Source organism: Cyprinus carpio, chromosome B5 (assembly GCF_018340385.1).
Source record: "Cyprinus carpio isolate SPL01 chromosome B5, ASM1834038v1, whole genome shotgun sequence".
Lineage (NCBI taxonomy): Eukaryota > Metazoa > Chordata > Actinopteri > Cypriniformes > Cyprinidae > Cyprinus > Cyprinus carpio.
This window is the reverse complement of record NC_056601.1, coordinates 13,462,523-13,477,964: the sequence shown is the minus strand read 5'-3', so window position 1 is coordinate 13,477,964 and position 15,442 is coordinate 13,462,523. Positions and strand designations below refer to the sequence as shown.

The 15,442-nt window shown below is 37.5% G+C and overlaps 1 protein-coding gene across 1 annotated transcript; it reads left to right on the top strand.

Annotated features, from left to right (window-relative positions):
• Window positions 1-167: 167 nt before the first annotated feature.
• On the top strand, window positions 168-8,653 carry LOC109046175 (valosin containing protein). The gene is made up of 17 exons (XM_042724497.1): window positions 168-320; window positions 1,874-1,985; window positions 2,092-2,264; window positions 2,410-2,552; window positions 3,159-3,289; window positions 3,396-3,527; window positions 3,617-3,719; window positions 3,885-4,018; window positions 4,965-5,100; window positions 5,247-5,359; window positions 6,121-6,285; window positions 6,392-6,514; window positions 6,624-6,836; window positions 6,994-7,302; window positions 7,380-7,535; window positions 7,700-7,854; window positions 8,060-8,653. Exons 1-17 carry the CDS (start codon window positions 304-306, stop codon window positions 8,469-8,471), a joined length of 2,727 nt encoding a protein of 908 aa, XP_042580431.1. The 5' UTR covers window positions 168-303; the 3' UTR covers window positions 8,472-8,653.
• The last annotated feature ends 6,789 nt before the right edge of the window (window positions 8,654-15,442 follow it).

Here is a 15,442-nt window from a genome sequence, read left to right as displayed (position 1 = left end):
AGAGACAATTCACAACGCAGCAGAAAATAAACCAATCACAATCAACCATGAAAGCCACCCGGACCAATGGTGCGTGTGCTTTACCACGCTCGGACCGCGATTGGCCAATCTGTCAGCGCAAGAAATCGTAATATGTGCTCTGATTGGCTCGTCATTCAATGGGCGAGGAAACTTTTTCCCCGCAGAGTTGATGTTAGCAGGCTAATCCAGTGCAGAGGTAAAAAGCTTGTGAAGGTTGGAACTGGTCACTCAAGAGAGCTACTCATTTCCATCAACTATTTATATCTTTTTTCGAGAAGCAATATGGCTTCGGGTGGAGAGTAAGTAAAAAGATGTTGATGTGATATTTAGTGCGATCATTTGTTTTTTGTTGAGTAACAGTTAACGTTAGCCATGAAGCTAAAAGACGAACGCATCATAAACGCTGATCAATGAAAAGTACGAGTTTAACGTTACACGCTACAGGCTTTTTATCCGAGCGCACAAGTAAATTGATATAAATTCGCTCACTTCAGATACTAATGTTTTCATTACTCATTAAAACTTTTGCGGGAGTTTTAATGCGACTATGAGTCTAAGATCAGTCGTGTTTAGCACGGAAGCTAACCGGACTGAGTCATCCCCGCATATGATGGAGGCTCTCGGCCCACCGGCATCACCGGCGACTGCTCGGATCAACACTCACAACACTCTTAAACGACCCGTACACCGCTTCATAAATATAGATACCTTTAATTCTCTATAACAGGGAAGCCTAGAATAAGCAACAAAGCGAGCTAAAGCGTCAGATTGGCTTTGTGTAAATGCATATAGTAGCAGGTGATGCTTATAAATTCCGTGATCTGGATATTTCAGACATCCAACCGAAAACAAATTGACAAGATGTGACGTTAAAAACGTTAGATACTAACTAACCCTGGCTCTAGAGCTTTTATAAACGCGAAAATGCTTGTATTTCAGCGGTTTGAGCTTTACATGTCACACAGCAGCATTTGCTGTGTCATTGGCCACTGAAGATGGCTAACTGCTGCTAGCTCACATCACACACTCTGAGAGGAACATAAATCATACATCCATCTACCTAAACCATACACGCTTAGATTGCGTACGCGACAAAAACTAACACTTGTGTGAAGGAGTTAATTGTAGAGTTCAGTAGTATGTAGAGACCTAAAGTGTGTTGTCTGTTAGCTGTGACGGTGTTGTTAGCTTATTTACACACGCGCTGTTGGCCGCAGCCTTTTGACGTAACTTATGCCTGATAATTCTTTTAGTTTCTTTTGTCCGCTGTCTTCTCAGAAAAACCCTATAAATCTTATATCTTAAATTGTTGAATTCTGCGGGATCAGCTACACTTTTAAGGCTTTGCTCACGACTGCATCCTGGCCTAAATCTAGCGGATCATTACGGTTTTCAGTCCAGTGTTTTGTGGAAAGCTCTAGAGTAACTTGAGCTTGACGGACATGCAAATGAGCAGAAAAGCACTTTTCCATCCTAACAAACAGGATAATATTTAATGTTTCTTTTTTTTCCTACATGAAAGTACTACTTCATATGAAACGTAACGTATCTTTTACTTTCGCCTTAAGTGATACTGAAATAAAATAGCAACTATCTGTCTCTGGTAAACACCTGAGAAATGTATACCATTGTTATGGGGATATTCACCTGACAATGAGAATCGTCATTTAATCTCATTCATTTTGTTTTAAAACATCTTTTGTTTCACTGAGGGCCTCAGGTTACTTAAAATTACCAGAGGAAAACTTTTAGCCAGTATGGGTAGCATCTGAATACTGTATTGGACGATATTGGTCCTTTTGAGTAAAAAAAAGTTGAGAGCCACTGCTTTAAAATGTTATTTTCTTCACAGATCCAAAAATGATGATCTTTCCACTGCCATTCTGAAGCAGAAGAACAGACCAAATAGGTTGATTGTTGATGAATCCATCAATGAAGACAACAGTGTTGTCTCTCTCTCTCAGGTACCATCTTGAGTTAAATTTTTAAATGTATAAAAATGAGATCCTTCTTAGTTTTTCACTTGTATGAGGTCTTCATGTGCCCATCACATCTTCTCTGCTCTTTCAGGCAAAGATGGATGAGCTCCAGCTCTTTAGGGGGGACACAGTGCTGTTGAAGGGCAAGAAGAGGAGGGAGACCGTTTGCATCGTCCTGTCTGATGACACGTGCTCCGACGAAAAGGTTCGCATGAACAGGGTGGTCCGCAACAACCTCAGGGTGCGCCTTGGGGATGTCATCAGGTAAGACATAATGACTGAAAGATCCTGGGAATGTTGTTTCAGCAATTTTAGAGTTATTCTAATTGGCAGTACTATAATACTAGCTATTTCCAAATGTACCTCTGAATAAATGGATCATTCATTTGTTCATCTTTCTGGTTTTCAGTATTCAGCCATGTCCAGATGTGAAATATGGAAAGCGCATTCACGTTCTGCCCATCGATGACACAGTGGAGGGCATCACTGGCAACCTATTTGAGGTCTATCTTAAGCCTTACTTCTTGGAGGCTTACCGACCAATCCGTAAAGGTAAATATATCTTTAAATATTTTTATAAAAGTAATAAGGTAATAGGTTCTTTTATTCTGTTCATTAAGTCAACTGCAAGATGGTACTTATGTTTTCAATGTATGTACATTACCATGCAAAAGTTTGGGGTCAGTAGTTTTATTTTATTATTTTTTTGTTATGATTTTGGAAGACTTATTCAGCACTGATCAAGTGACGGACTTTATATTAGTACAAAAGATATCCATTTTATTTTTGGCTGCTGAAAATTCAGTGTTATTACAGGAATAAACTACATTTTTTAAAAATGTATTTAAATTAAAAAGTCATTTTAAATTTAGCATTTCAAATTTATTTATTTTTTTTATTAAAATGATCCTTTGTGAGCAAAAGAGACTTCTTTAAAAAACATTTAAACCATCTACTTAATTTGGGTTTATTTTCACTACTGTCTTTTTTTCTTGGAAGTTTTGGCGTTTCTGTGGATTCAAGTTAAATTGGTGTGTCGTGGTGCTTGGCATGGAGTCTGATTTGTCACCTGATGGATTTGATATGTCAGCTGTGTTTTAAAGATGTTAAAACAGATGTTTGATGTTATTGGAATTTGGTTTTGTTTTTTTTCCATAGGTGATATTTTCCTGGTCAGAGGAGGCATGCGCGCTGTGGAGTTCAAAGTGGTGGAGACCGATCCCAGCCCATACTGTATTGTGGCCCCAGACACAGTGATCCACTGTGAGGGGGAGCCCATCAAGAGAGAGGTCAGTAGATCGACAAATGTTTTACATTTTGTCATGGTTTTAAACGGACTAAATGAGTTAAGGGCATATGAAGTGTGTTTGAATGTATCCACATGCCTGTTTGCAGGATGAGGAAGAGTCTCTGAATGAGGTGGGTTATGATGACATTGGAGGGGTAAGGAAACAGCTCGCCCAAATCAAAGAAATGGTGGAGCTACCTCTGAGACACCCAGCTCTCTTCAAGGCTATTGGAGTGAAGGTAATTATCTGAACTCTGAGATTTACACCTATTAAAGTTTAATCCATGAGTTTGCAGTCTGAGATTTCAATCGTTTCTTGTTTGTTCAGCCCCCCCGTGGCATTCTGCTGTATGGACCCCCTGGAACTGGAAAGACTCTTATCGCTCGTGCTGTGGCAAATGAAACTGGAGCATTCTTCTTCCTCATCAATGGTGCGGATGACAACACAGAATATTTAATTATGGCTAAATTAGTTATCTTTAATGGCTACTGATTTTTTTTATTTTATTTAAATTTTTTGTAAATACTAAGTACATTTTGAAATCTTGATAAAATGAGCTTGACAAAAATATTTTATTTTAATTTGGTGATCCCAGGACCTGAGATCATGAGTAAACTGGCAGGTGAATCTGAGAGCAATTTGCGCAAGGCTTTTGAGGAAGCAGAGAAGAACGCACCAGCCATCATCTTTATTGATGAACTTGATGCCATTGCACCAAAAAGAGAGAAGGTAAGCGGCAGCGCCGCGGATCATTTCAGAAAGCTAACAGCTATAACACCAGCATTAAAAACTTTTCAAAATAAGCTGAGCTCAAACTCACTTTCAGTCAGCAGCGAGTGTTTGAAATAACTTGATCCTATGTGGATTATAATTACCATACAAGGTCAGAAGTATTTATAAGCGATGCAAAAGACTATGCACGCTAGCCATAGTAAACATGGTAAATGCTACCACTTGAAGAAATCAGATGTCAACTTGTTATTCTCTATCACAATCGTGTATTTATTTAGTAACATTTTATCTGTCATAATTCTCGTCTCGAGTTTAGCTCCGTGTAGCTTATGTCATTAAAATATAATAATGGGTTATGTTCGGGAACTTTTATCAAAATATAGAAATGATAATTATTTCTAAATGTGATGTATGTGACTACAAATAAACAGAAACAAACTCGACTGAATAAGCAGGATATGTACAGTATATCATGCTTTATTTCTGTGTGACTAATTTTTAAACCCTGATAAATTGATTCATTATGATCATTGTATCACGTATAATAGTAAAACACAGATGCTTTTGGATTTTGGACAAAACGCTAAACTAAATTTTTAAATGAATATAGAAATAAAGGCTAATTCAGAATAATACTTGCTCTTGTGATCACCATACCTGATTTAATCCTGAATATTATGTTCTGCTTTAACTGGAATCCAATGGATATCTTGAATGCACATTATTAGCAGCATGTACTATTTACTGTTTGAACAAAAAATGTGCTATAATGTCCTTTATTTTAAAACATTCAGATAACTCAAAATGTTTGTTCAATTTTAAATGTTATTAAGCAATCAGCTCCAATGTATACTACTTTAAAGCAAGCTCTTATCTGAGATGTATGCATGTGAATGTCTAATTGGGGGTTATTGCAGTAAATGGTTCTCATTTGTTTTCTCAGACTCATGGTGAGGTGGAGAGGCGCATTGTGTCTCAGCTGCTCACTCTGATGGACGGACTGAAGCAAAGGGCTCATGTCATTGTCATGGCAGCCACTAACAGACCCAACAGCATTGACCCAGCTCTCAGGCGATTCGGTGAGATCGCTTTGCTCAAGTGTTGCTCTGTAAAGAATAAAATCTTTCGCCAAGACATTTCCAGTTAATGCTCGGGCTTCTTCGTAAAGGCATTGCACCTTAGAAAGGAACATCATGTGCTGATGTTCTGACTCTCTTGATTTCAGGGCGCTTTGACAGAGAGGTGGACATCGGCATTCCAGACGCTACTGGAAGACTTGAGATACTTCAGATCCACACCAAGAACATGAAGCTTGCAGATGATGTTGATCTGGAGCAGGTGTGTTTCAGAGGATGTCAGAACATTCAGTGCTCAGTGACAATTTACTTTCATTTAAACTGGGTCTCCTTAATCAGGCACTGGCAGGAGCATCAAGCCTGTTTAATTCTGCCCACTCAGTTTTTTGAGCCAAGTGGATTAAAATTTTTAAACGCATCTCCCCAAAATAATGCATTTTCATGTCTCAATTTCCCCCCTTCCTACCTTTCCTCTGTGAATAGAGATATTACTGATCAGTAGTTATCAGGTTAATCTGCAGTTTCGTTTTGTTTTTTTTTTACTTGCTTTTATGCACTACTTCTGGTTTTTAACAGCCTAGGTCAGGTTTGAGTCCCACTGCATGCTAAATTCTTTAGGGCACCAAATGATTGGAGGTTGTGCCCTATCAAATTTGGGTGCATGATACTGTCATTTATTTTGAATTTGAGTTTTTAGTTGAATTTAGTTTTTTTTTTTTTGTATTTTTTTTTTTTTTTTTTTTTTTTTTTTTTTTTTTTTTTTTTTTTTTTTTTTTTTTTTTTTTTTTTTTTTTTTTTTTTTTAGGTTTGGTTCAGTTTAATTTTGTTTCTGGTTAGAAATGTTTGTTTAAACTAAAGAAAAAAATAATGTAACTGTAAGCCCCACCCCCCCCCCCCCCCCTTTATCTAGTTTATTTTATAATCTTAATTCCAGTTAACAGGTCTTTTAATAGCTTTAGTGATGATTACCTTGGTGCATGAATTTTTTTTTTTTATATAAAATCATCTGTTGTTTGCCTTTAGGTTGCAAATGAGACCCATGGCCATGTGGGTGCTGATCTGGCTGCCCTTTGCTCAGAGGCTGCCCTGCAAGCCATTCGAAAGAAAATGGACCTCATTGATCTGGAGGATGAGACCATCGACGCAGAGGTTATGAACTCCCTGGCTGTAACAATGGATGACTTCAGGGTGAGGGTCTTAGTAACTCTTTCAACCATCTGACCAATCAAATGTGAGGAAATTGCATTCAGAAACTCAAGAACTTATTGATTTGCCACCCTCTTCTACCTAACAGTGGGCTCTTAGCCAGAGCAACCCATCTGCCCTGAGAGAGACCATTGTGGAGGTGCCCAACGTCACCTGGGAGGATATTGGTGGCCTTGATGATGTCAAGAGAGAGCTGCAGGAGCTGGTGCAGGTACTGAGCACATAAGTCTTGTTCGTATTTCGGATAACAAAATGTTCTCACAGCTACACTTGAAAACTTTCTTTTACACATCCTTACCAATATTTTCTGTCCTTTTTAGTACCCAGTGGAACATCCAGACAAATTCCTTAAGTTTGGCATGACCCCATCCAAGGGTGTGCTGTTCTATGGACCACCAGGTTGTGGTAAAACCCTCCTGGCCAAGGCCATTGCCAATGAGTGCCAGGCCAACTTCATCTCAATCAAGGGCCCAGAACTGCTCACCATGTGGTTTGGAGAATCAGAGGCTAATGTCCGTGAGATCTTTGACAAGGTATGTCATTTTGTATTTTCTATCAGGTAGTTTCTGACTGAATTTCAATGTTTTTTTTTTTTTAATTATAGGCTATGGGTCTACTGATCTTGTTTGTTCTTGCAGCAGCAATTTTCTGTTAAATTAAAATTGTCCTGCTGTCTTTGTCCTCCTCCAGGCTCGTCAAGCTGCTCCTTGTGTGCTCTTCTTTGACGAATTGGACTCCATTGCTAAGGCTCGTGGTGGAAACGTTGGCGATGGTGGCGGCGCTGCTGACAGAGTCATTAACCAGATTCTCACAGAAATGGATGGTATGTCCAGCAAGAAGAACGTCTTCATCATTGGGGCCACCAACAGACCAGACATCATTGACCCTGCCATCCTCAGGCCTGGCCGACTGGACCAGCTTATCTACATCCCACTGCCTGATGAGAAGTCTCGCATTGCCATTCTCAAAGCTAACCTCAGGAAGTCTCCAATCTCAAAGGTGAAAGTGGATGTTATTTGTCATTTTTAAATGGGGTTTTTATCTTATTATTGGGTATTAATGTATTCCTTTTTTAGGATGTGGACGTGGACTACTTGGCCAAGATGACCAATGGCTTTTCCGGTGCTGACTTGACTGAGATCTGTCAGAGAGCCTGTAAACTAGCCATCCGTGAGTCTATTGAGAATGAGATCAGACGGGAACGTGAGAGGCAGACTAACCCTTCTGCAATGGTGAGTTTTCATTGTTCATTCCTCTGACCTTTTTAAGCACTTCCTTTTCAAAGTTGAGCAATTTGAAGCATATTTAAGTGCATTCCTAAATACTATGGTTTGATAGATTTAAAACTAGTATGGAAGTTTGGATTTTCTTACATGTTGGTTTATTGGATATTCAGGAGGTGGAGGAGGATGACCCTGTGCCTGAGATTAGAAAGGACCATTTTGAGGAAGCCATGCGCTTTGCCCGCCGCTCCGTCAGCGATAACGACATCCGCAAATACGAGATGTTCGCACAGACCCTGCAACAAAGCAGAGGCTTTGGCAGTTTCAGGTGGGATCTTAAGTTACATTTACTGGCAGCTGTTGTTATGAAGGAAGGAATGATGGAATTTTTCTCTTAAAAAGACAATATGAGCTCTGGGGATTATGTCCATTAATGGTATAATAAGATTGTCAGAATGTCATTTGGTTTCCGTGCATTCAGAAATGCCCTATTTAGTTTCTGATTTATTTATTATTATTTTTTTTTTAATAAGTTCCCATCCAGTAACCAAGGAGGAAGTGGACCAAGTCAGGGCTCTTCTGGTGGCAGTGGAGGCAACATCTTCAATGAGGACAACGATGATGATCTTTATGGATAAATGTGACCACGTGGCTGACCCTCACAGGCCACTCTTTAAACAGGCCGCCATGTACAAAAGACAAAAAATAAAAAATTCCACATTTTTAGGACTGTGCTTTTTGTTGATTATTTTCTGCTTCTCCTCTCATGTCCAATCCCCCAGTTTTTTATTCGCCTCGTTCTCCTTCTGTCCACCTCCCCCCTCTATTGATAGAGAAGCATGTAGCTGCTTGTGTTTTGCTCTGGTTTGTGAAAGGATTTCTGAGAACTTTAATCTTAACGTTCTGTGGGTGGGGGTAAATTTCAGTGAAAACCATACACGATAGTGATTTCATTAACTTTTCACAAGCTATATGAGCAGCTTTAGTGGTGGGGTTTAATGCTATGCTGTTGGAAGGATTAAAAAAATAAATTAAAAAAAATTGCTAATGACTTCATTTTTTTTTATGAATGTAGCATATAATGTATTACAAGTTTGAAAAATGTTAAATAAAACTCACGAAATGGACCTGATGTTGTGGTGTTTAATTTGTAGAGGTTTGGGATTTGTGAACACATGCAGATAATGATTGCGTAAAATGATTATCTCCTTAAAAAAATATTTTTTAATTTTTGAAAAAAAAAAAATAACGTGCATTTGGAAAGAATTTAGAAATTATATACCTCTAATAGGTAAAGGAAAAAAACAATTGAGGGTTAATTTATTTTTACGTTTTAATGTCATCTTTAAAAATGCACCTCTTTTATGCTTGTTTAAAAATTACCCAATGATTTCCTCTAGTAAAATAACTGCTTTATAGTTTGCTCTGGCTTAAATCTTAGTTGTTTGATACTGTAATGTGTATACTCTAGATGGGTTTGCTATAAAATCATAAGAAACACATTTAAAGGCAGTTTTTTTATTCAACTTTGATATTGCAGACATGGCAACTTCAATCCTAATTTTCTGTTGCAATTTATCAAAATGAATCACTGAAAGGAAAATTAGGGTACTTTGCATCTCTTCAGACCTTTTGTCCAGCTTCAATCTTCAATCACCTTCATGTCTTCGTTAGATAATTTAAAATCAATGCCAAATGTCATTGGTTCTCATGTCTCTAAAGCTATCACAAAGCACACACATATGAGATTTGATAGTTACAGGAAAGATATTCACTAAATATTGACCTAAATTTGTTTGGAAAAACATTTCATTTCTGGGTGAACTCAATAACGTGTCCCCCCCTCTCTCTTCATGACAGCTCCTGTCCTCCAGGTGTCTCTGTATGTCCTCTCTTCTGTTGCCATTCTGAATAAGCACTAACGATGACTGACTTTGCTTAAACTCCCCAAGGTTTATTTAAATCATGATTTGGTTACATGGAGGCTTAACCTGCCAAGGCATTGCAGTGATGTCAGAGCTCAGGTGCATGTCCTGAAATGAGTCATGGAGGATGAATAATGTTTTAAAGCTTAAGTGTGGAATGTCTGTCAACAAGCATGTCCAAATGGATTTAGAAAAAAATGTTTGTTTTTAAGCGACTAGGTTTTCTAGACAAACATTTAGTGCCGCCCCACAATCATGCAATTGGTTGAGTCAGTGTAGAGGCTCAGGCTGTGATTGGCTGGTCTGCTTTTGCTGGCAAAGAGCTTTTTAGGAACATCAATCTCTTATACTTATGTCTCTGGATGGTACAATGAAGCAGGAGAAAGTATTTTAACCTTGAAAAAATTAGGTTTTAAGACTTTTTCCGTTCTACTTCAATGTTCTGCTTGATCCTGGATGGAGTGACGCTTTTGAGCGCTGAACCTATTCTGTTCAAATACACTACTGTTCAGAAGTTTGGGGTCAGTAAGATTTTTTTTTTTCTCATTGAAAGACAATTGCATCGTGGGCAGCACATTGACACATAGCGCCTTGCGCTTCGGTCGTCCCAAGTTTGAGTCCCGGCTTGCAGATCTTTCACGATCTCGTCCCCACTCTTTCTCTCCCACTTCGCTTTCCGAAGATTTGCATTTCAAATAAATGCTGTTGTTTTGAGCTAATCAAAGAATGCTGAAAAAAGTATAAACTTTTCCACAAAAATATTAAGCGGCACAATCAAAATAATAATAAGAAATTATAATAATAGGAAAAGTTTCTAGTGCAGCAAATCAGCATATTAGAATGATTTATGATTTAAGGCTCGTGTGACATTAAAGACTGGGATAATGACTGTTGACATTTCAGCTTTGACATCACAACAATAAAATACATTTTAAAAATATTCAAATAGAAACCATTTATTTTAAATTGTAATATTTAACATACTGCATTTTTGGTTTTAAATAAATGCAGCCTTCATTAACATAAGACACTTCTTTCAAAAAAACTTTGAACGTTTGTGTATGTTGGAGAACGTCAAATAAGTTGATCCACTATCCCAAGAGCTAGATATGGAAACATAAAGACTTACTCAAAGCCACTGGCCAGTGCGTGAGATACAGGTCCAGATAACTGATACTCAAATCGGACAAAGACTTTCTGCAGGCCTCCTTCACATCATCTGGTGGTCACAAAAATGTCTTGGCCTCTCCAACCTCTCGCTTATTGCTGTAAGCCGCTGCACAGTCAATGTGCCTGTGGCCACAGTCTATAGCTGCTAGTACAGCCTGCTTCACCTACAGTAAGAAACAATCCAATCCAGTTCTGCCACAATGAATAAATCAGCTAATAAACATACAGAAATAAGAAGATACAGTGCATACTGTACAGTGCAATTTTGGGCTATACTAAACTTTTTATCAGCTTATGTTGGTTTTGACACACCTGTCCTGGGGCACTTTTCCATGTTCCTAAGCCCACCGCTGACATCTGCTGACCCGTGGAGAGAGTTTTGTCTGTCATGGTTTAATTAGAGCACTTTTTCCAATCAATCAATCAATCAATCAATCAATCAATCAATCAATCAATAAACATACACATTGTAGACCTGAATAACTGTGTATTATTATTTTTATTATTTATTATTATCTATTATAAAATTTAGACTACCTTTAAAAAATTATAGTGATTCTGATAAATGCATTGTGTTAATGGTTCTGTATGTTCATTTAATTTGTTTGTTTTGTAGTGTAATTCTAGCTTAAACATTATTCAAAATTACAAATTTCACATCAGTCAACATAAATATAGTATTAAAAAAACATGTATGATCATGTAACAGTGCAGTGATATTTGTGACCCTGGACCACAAAACCAGTCATAAGTAGCAGGGGTATATTTGTAGCAATAACCAATAATACATAAAGTGATAACGATCGGGAGGATGACGTCATCACCAAAGCGCCCACTTACTATCTGTCTGTTTGGGTTGTGGCTATGGGGAAGGAAGTAGTGTGTTTACAGTGTTTGATATAAAATGTGTGTGATTCATGTCCCATCCCATGGACTGTGATTATGACTTGCATGCCTGGTTTCTGTGACACAGCATGTTTCACAGTAGTTTATTGTATAGTATAATTTATTAATATATTTAAAGTATAGTTGGTGAAGCTGTGTAGACCAGTCTTACCTGTCAGCTCCAGTTTGGGCATTGAGTGCTCCGGTAGCGCATGTAACCGGAGACCTCCCGTAGTTGGAAAATTACCCTGTTGTACTGAGCCTTCCTAACTCCTACCTGGCCTCTAAGTTACTTCTACCCGACACATAGTATGGGTCAAAATTGACAATTTTTCTTTTATGCCAAAAATCATCAGGATATTAAGTAAAGATCATGTTCCATTAAGATATTTTGTAAATTTCCTACCATAAATATATCAAAACATAATTTTTGATTAGTAATATGCATTGCTAAAAACTTAATTTGAACAGCTTTAAAGGCAATTTTCTCAATATTTAGATTTTTTTGCACCCTCAGATTCCAGATTTTCAAATAGTTGTATCTCGGCCAAATATTGTCCTATCCTAACAAACATCAAGGGAAAGCTTATTTATTCATATGATGTATGAATCTGAATTTTTTTTTTTTTTAAAATGACCCTTATGACCAGGGTCACATATAGTCTTCCTGCTCCTTTCCAGAGGTTTCCTAACACTGGAAATTTTTCACTCTGTTTGCATTGAATTCGAGAGATTATTTCAGGTTTGATTGGTTTAAAATAGAACCACAGTATATTAAACTTCACAAGATGAAAAAAGAGAGACAATATTTTGCTGAAGTTTGCAAATCCACAGAATGAATGATTTATTCTATAGCTTACCTCTGATAATGCTCCAGTATGCGCAATCATACTGATACAGTTACTGAGCTTTTATACACTAAGTTCAAAGTCTTTGTTTACCCATTTTCTAAAAGTCTTAACAATAACCAAAAGCCATCCACACAGCTACAGCTATCTGAAGAACATCTGACATATGACAAGAACATTCAGACATATTTTGACACATTTTTTTATTTATTTAATCATACTAAACAGTACTGATGTCATCACTTCTCAGTGTGGCTTTGGGGGGAATGAAGTTAATGAAATGGCTTGACTTGGAAATGGCATTTGTTTATTCTGGGTATGTTCACAATGGTGCCGTATATCAAAACAGTTTAGAGTCAGTCACATTCTTACATGCTCAGGTTTAGCGCTCTCAGCTGTTAAGGCCCTCCTGCTGGACAAATATAGAGCCTGCGAATTATTACTGTCTCATGATTGCTCCAAGTGTTGTGACTTGGCAGCACGCTTGACTCAAGGTCCACTCCACTTCCCTTATGTGGTCAGACTAAATGACTTAGTAATCTCAATGTGGGGGGGTTTGGGGTGGACCCTGCAACCCATGAATAACATTTTTGATTGTGGAGTCACTGGCACTCTTTTAGCACCAATGGCTCATTTTGTAATAAATAGCATGTGAGTATGTTTGTTTATTGTTGAACCTCTTTGTGTATTTGGCAATAGGAGGTAAATTTTAATTAGAGAGAAAAAAATCATAAACTACTATTGTTACTGATATTTTTGTCATTAATATGCAAATCTGTAGTTTGGCATGGAATAGATGTATATTTAAATGATCTGATTTCTGCCAATGTTGTACTGGATTCAAACTTGAAACTTCTGACTCTGCATACAGTGTTTATAATTATAAGATGTCCTCGGGTTTAGACCCACTGACAAAATACCAGCAGAATGCCTCGGCACCAAGTTCTTGGTTAATTTACTTTTTTTGTCTTCATGAATATGTATTCTGGTATTAAACAGCAAGGGCCATTAATCTCTTGGGTGACATCAGGCTAGAGTATTAGTGAGGCGGCAACACTTCTGAAAGCACAAACAAAAATAAATGCATTATTTAGTTAATGAAATGCCTGATGGGTGTTTCAGAAAGTTGAAAAGAGGAAAATGTTATTTTCGTATGCACTTCAAGAGGCATCAACAGACCCACATTTTCTAAATATTACTGACACTAATCTGAATATTGAAGGCAATGTTTCCCTCTGAATGTCTATGGTGGATAGACCTGCTCTCCATCTCAACTCTGAAAATTGAGTATTTTCAACAATGTCAAACAATTCAGATTAAACCTGTAAAGATGAAAATAGGGGACTCATACTTTCATATGTTCAGGTGCCAGAGGAAGACTTTGCCAGTTAGACTTTAAAGGGGTTGTGAACTAAGAAATTAAAATTCCCTTGATATTTTGATAGATAAGGGGTCAATGTGCTATAAAAAACAAAAACTCAAAACTTTCTTGCTAGTATAAAAAAAAGCTTATATTGAAGCCAATTTGTCAAAAGGACAGTTTGTGGAATGTGACACTTTATATCGTAATAGTGTGGCTAAATGCCGCCTCCACAGAAGAAGATCAACGCCTGCTTCTACAGCACTGCCTGTTTAGCCCTGCCCACCAATTTGCACATGTAGCATAAATAACCAGAGAGGCAAACACAGGTCTACGCAGAAACCAAATGATACATTTATTAGATGAACTTTATTTTTAATGAAGTCAGTAAGTACTCGGTCCTTACACTTCATTTTGCTGTGGATTCATTTACAAACAAGGTACAATATCAAAAACTAATATATGATGGTAGGCTGACTAGATCCAATGTCTCACCACACAAGTGTGAGTAACTGTTTATTATATGATCACTATTGCTTTGTCTGTTATTGCAGATTGTCTGATATGTATTTATGCGTTTTTAATCTAAAACACAGCAGTGTCCATCTTTGTTGGACATAGGCTGTCAAAACACACACAACTGTTAGCCAATCATAGCAGTGGGCGTTAACTTCTGAGTCTACAATCTGCCACGCCTATTAAAATAGAGCGTATTGATGAGGGGGGTCAAAACAGGACAGAAAATAGCTAAAATTATTGTGTTTTGATGTAAAAAAAAAATCTTGATAAGATTAAAAGTGGACCTCAGGGAACAGTACAAAATAAAAAACAAAGGCAGTTCATGATACCTTTTATTATTTCAATTTATTTAAATACTCGTGCTTAATATTTACAGTGCTTTTTGGGATTGTTTACTACAATTGTTAAGGATGTTGAGTACACAGTCTTGTAACTTTGTCTTTTTGACTGATTTTCAAATGCTTCTAGTGTGTGAGGTTGATGTATCCTATACAAGCCTATATGATCCAAAACGTCCTAGGGTCAGTCCCTGGTCAGCTCATTTACGTGCACAGTATAAACTCCACAGAGAACCGAGTGGAACGTCAGTGCAAATTTTTCAAATCATACAGTCAGTGGCAGATCCATTAGAGGAATGCAGTGCAGTTAATGGAGCTGCCATGCTGTGACACAGATAATCAGACCCATCAAGACATGCAGTGAATTTTTATGATCTCTAAGAGATTTTATACTTCGTCAGAAGTACATCCATCAATGGGACATTGTACTTCATTAAGAAATAATTGAATGAACACCTTTAGTTAATTTAACTTGTGAAATGATGCTTTTTATATGGCTTGAGTTAAATGCTCCTGGTTACTGAGAATGGTCTGATTGACGGGATGAGGATCATTTCTGAGTCAAGTGATGTGGCATGAGCCATTTATCAGACTTTTCTGCATAATGAAAGCATTCTCCATTCATGTCACGTAGACTTTACATAATGTACTTTAAATAGATAAATGCAAATGTTTCGCCCCAAAGATTATACATTTATTTGAAATCAAATTTAATACTCCAGTACGGATCTTTGGAGTCATCTGGAGTCAATATTCTGATTCAAATTTTGGTTACCTTGGTTACCCTGAGTTTTGGTTACCTTGTGTGCCCAGTGTTGTCCTCTCATTTGGTGTACATTTCATTCAGTCTGAAACAAAGTGATCCTTATTA

Bases quoted from the DNA above. Each gene is read 5' to 3' on its own strand.
- LOC109046175 (XM_042724497.1), top strand. The intron at 4,019-4,964 runs GTAAGCGGCAGC...TTGTTTTCTCAG, and splicing joins TTGCACCAAAAAGAGAGAAG to ACTCATGGTGAGGTGGAGAG. The intron at 7,855-8,059 runs GTGGGATCTTAA...TTTTTTAATAAG, and splicing joins AGAGGCTTTGGCAGTTTCAG to TTCCCATCCAGTAACCAAGG.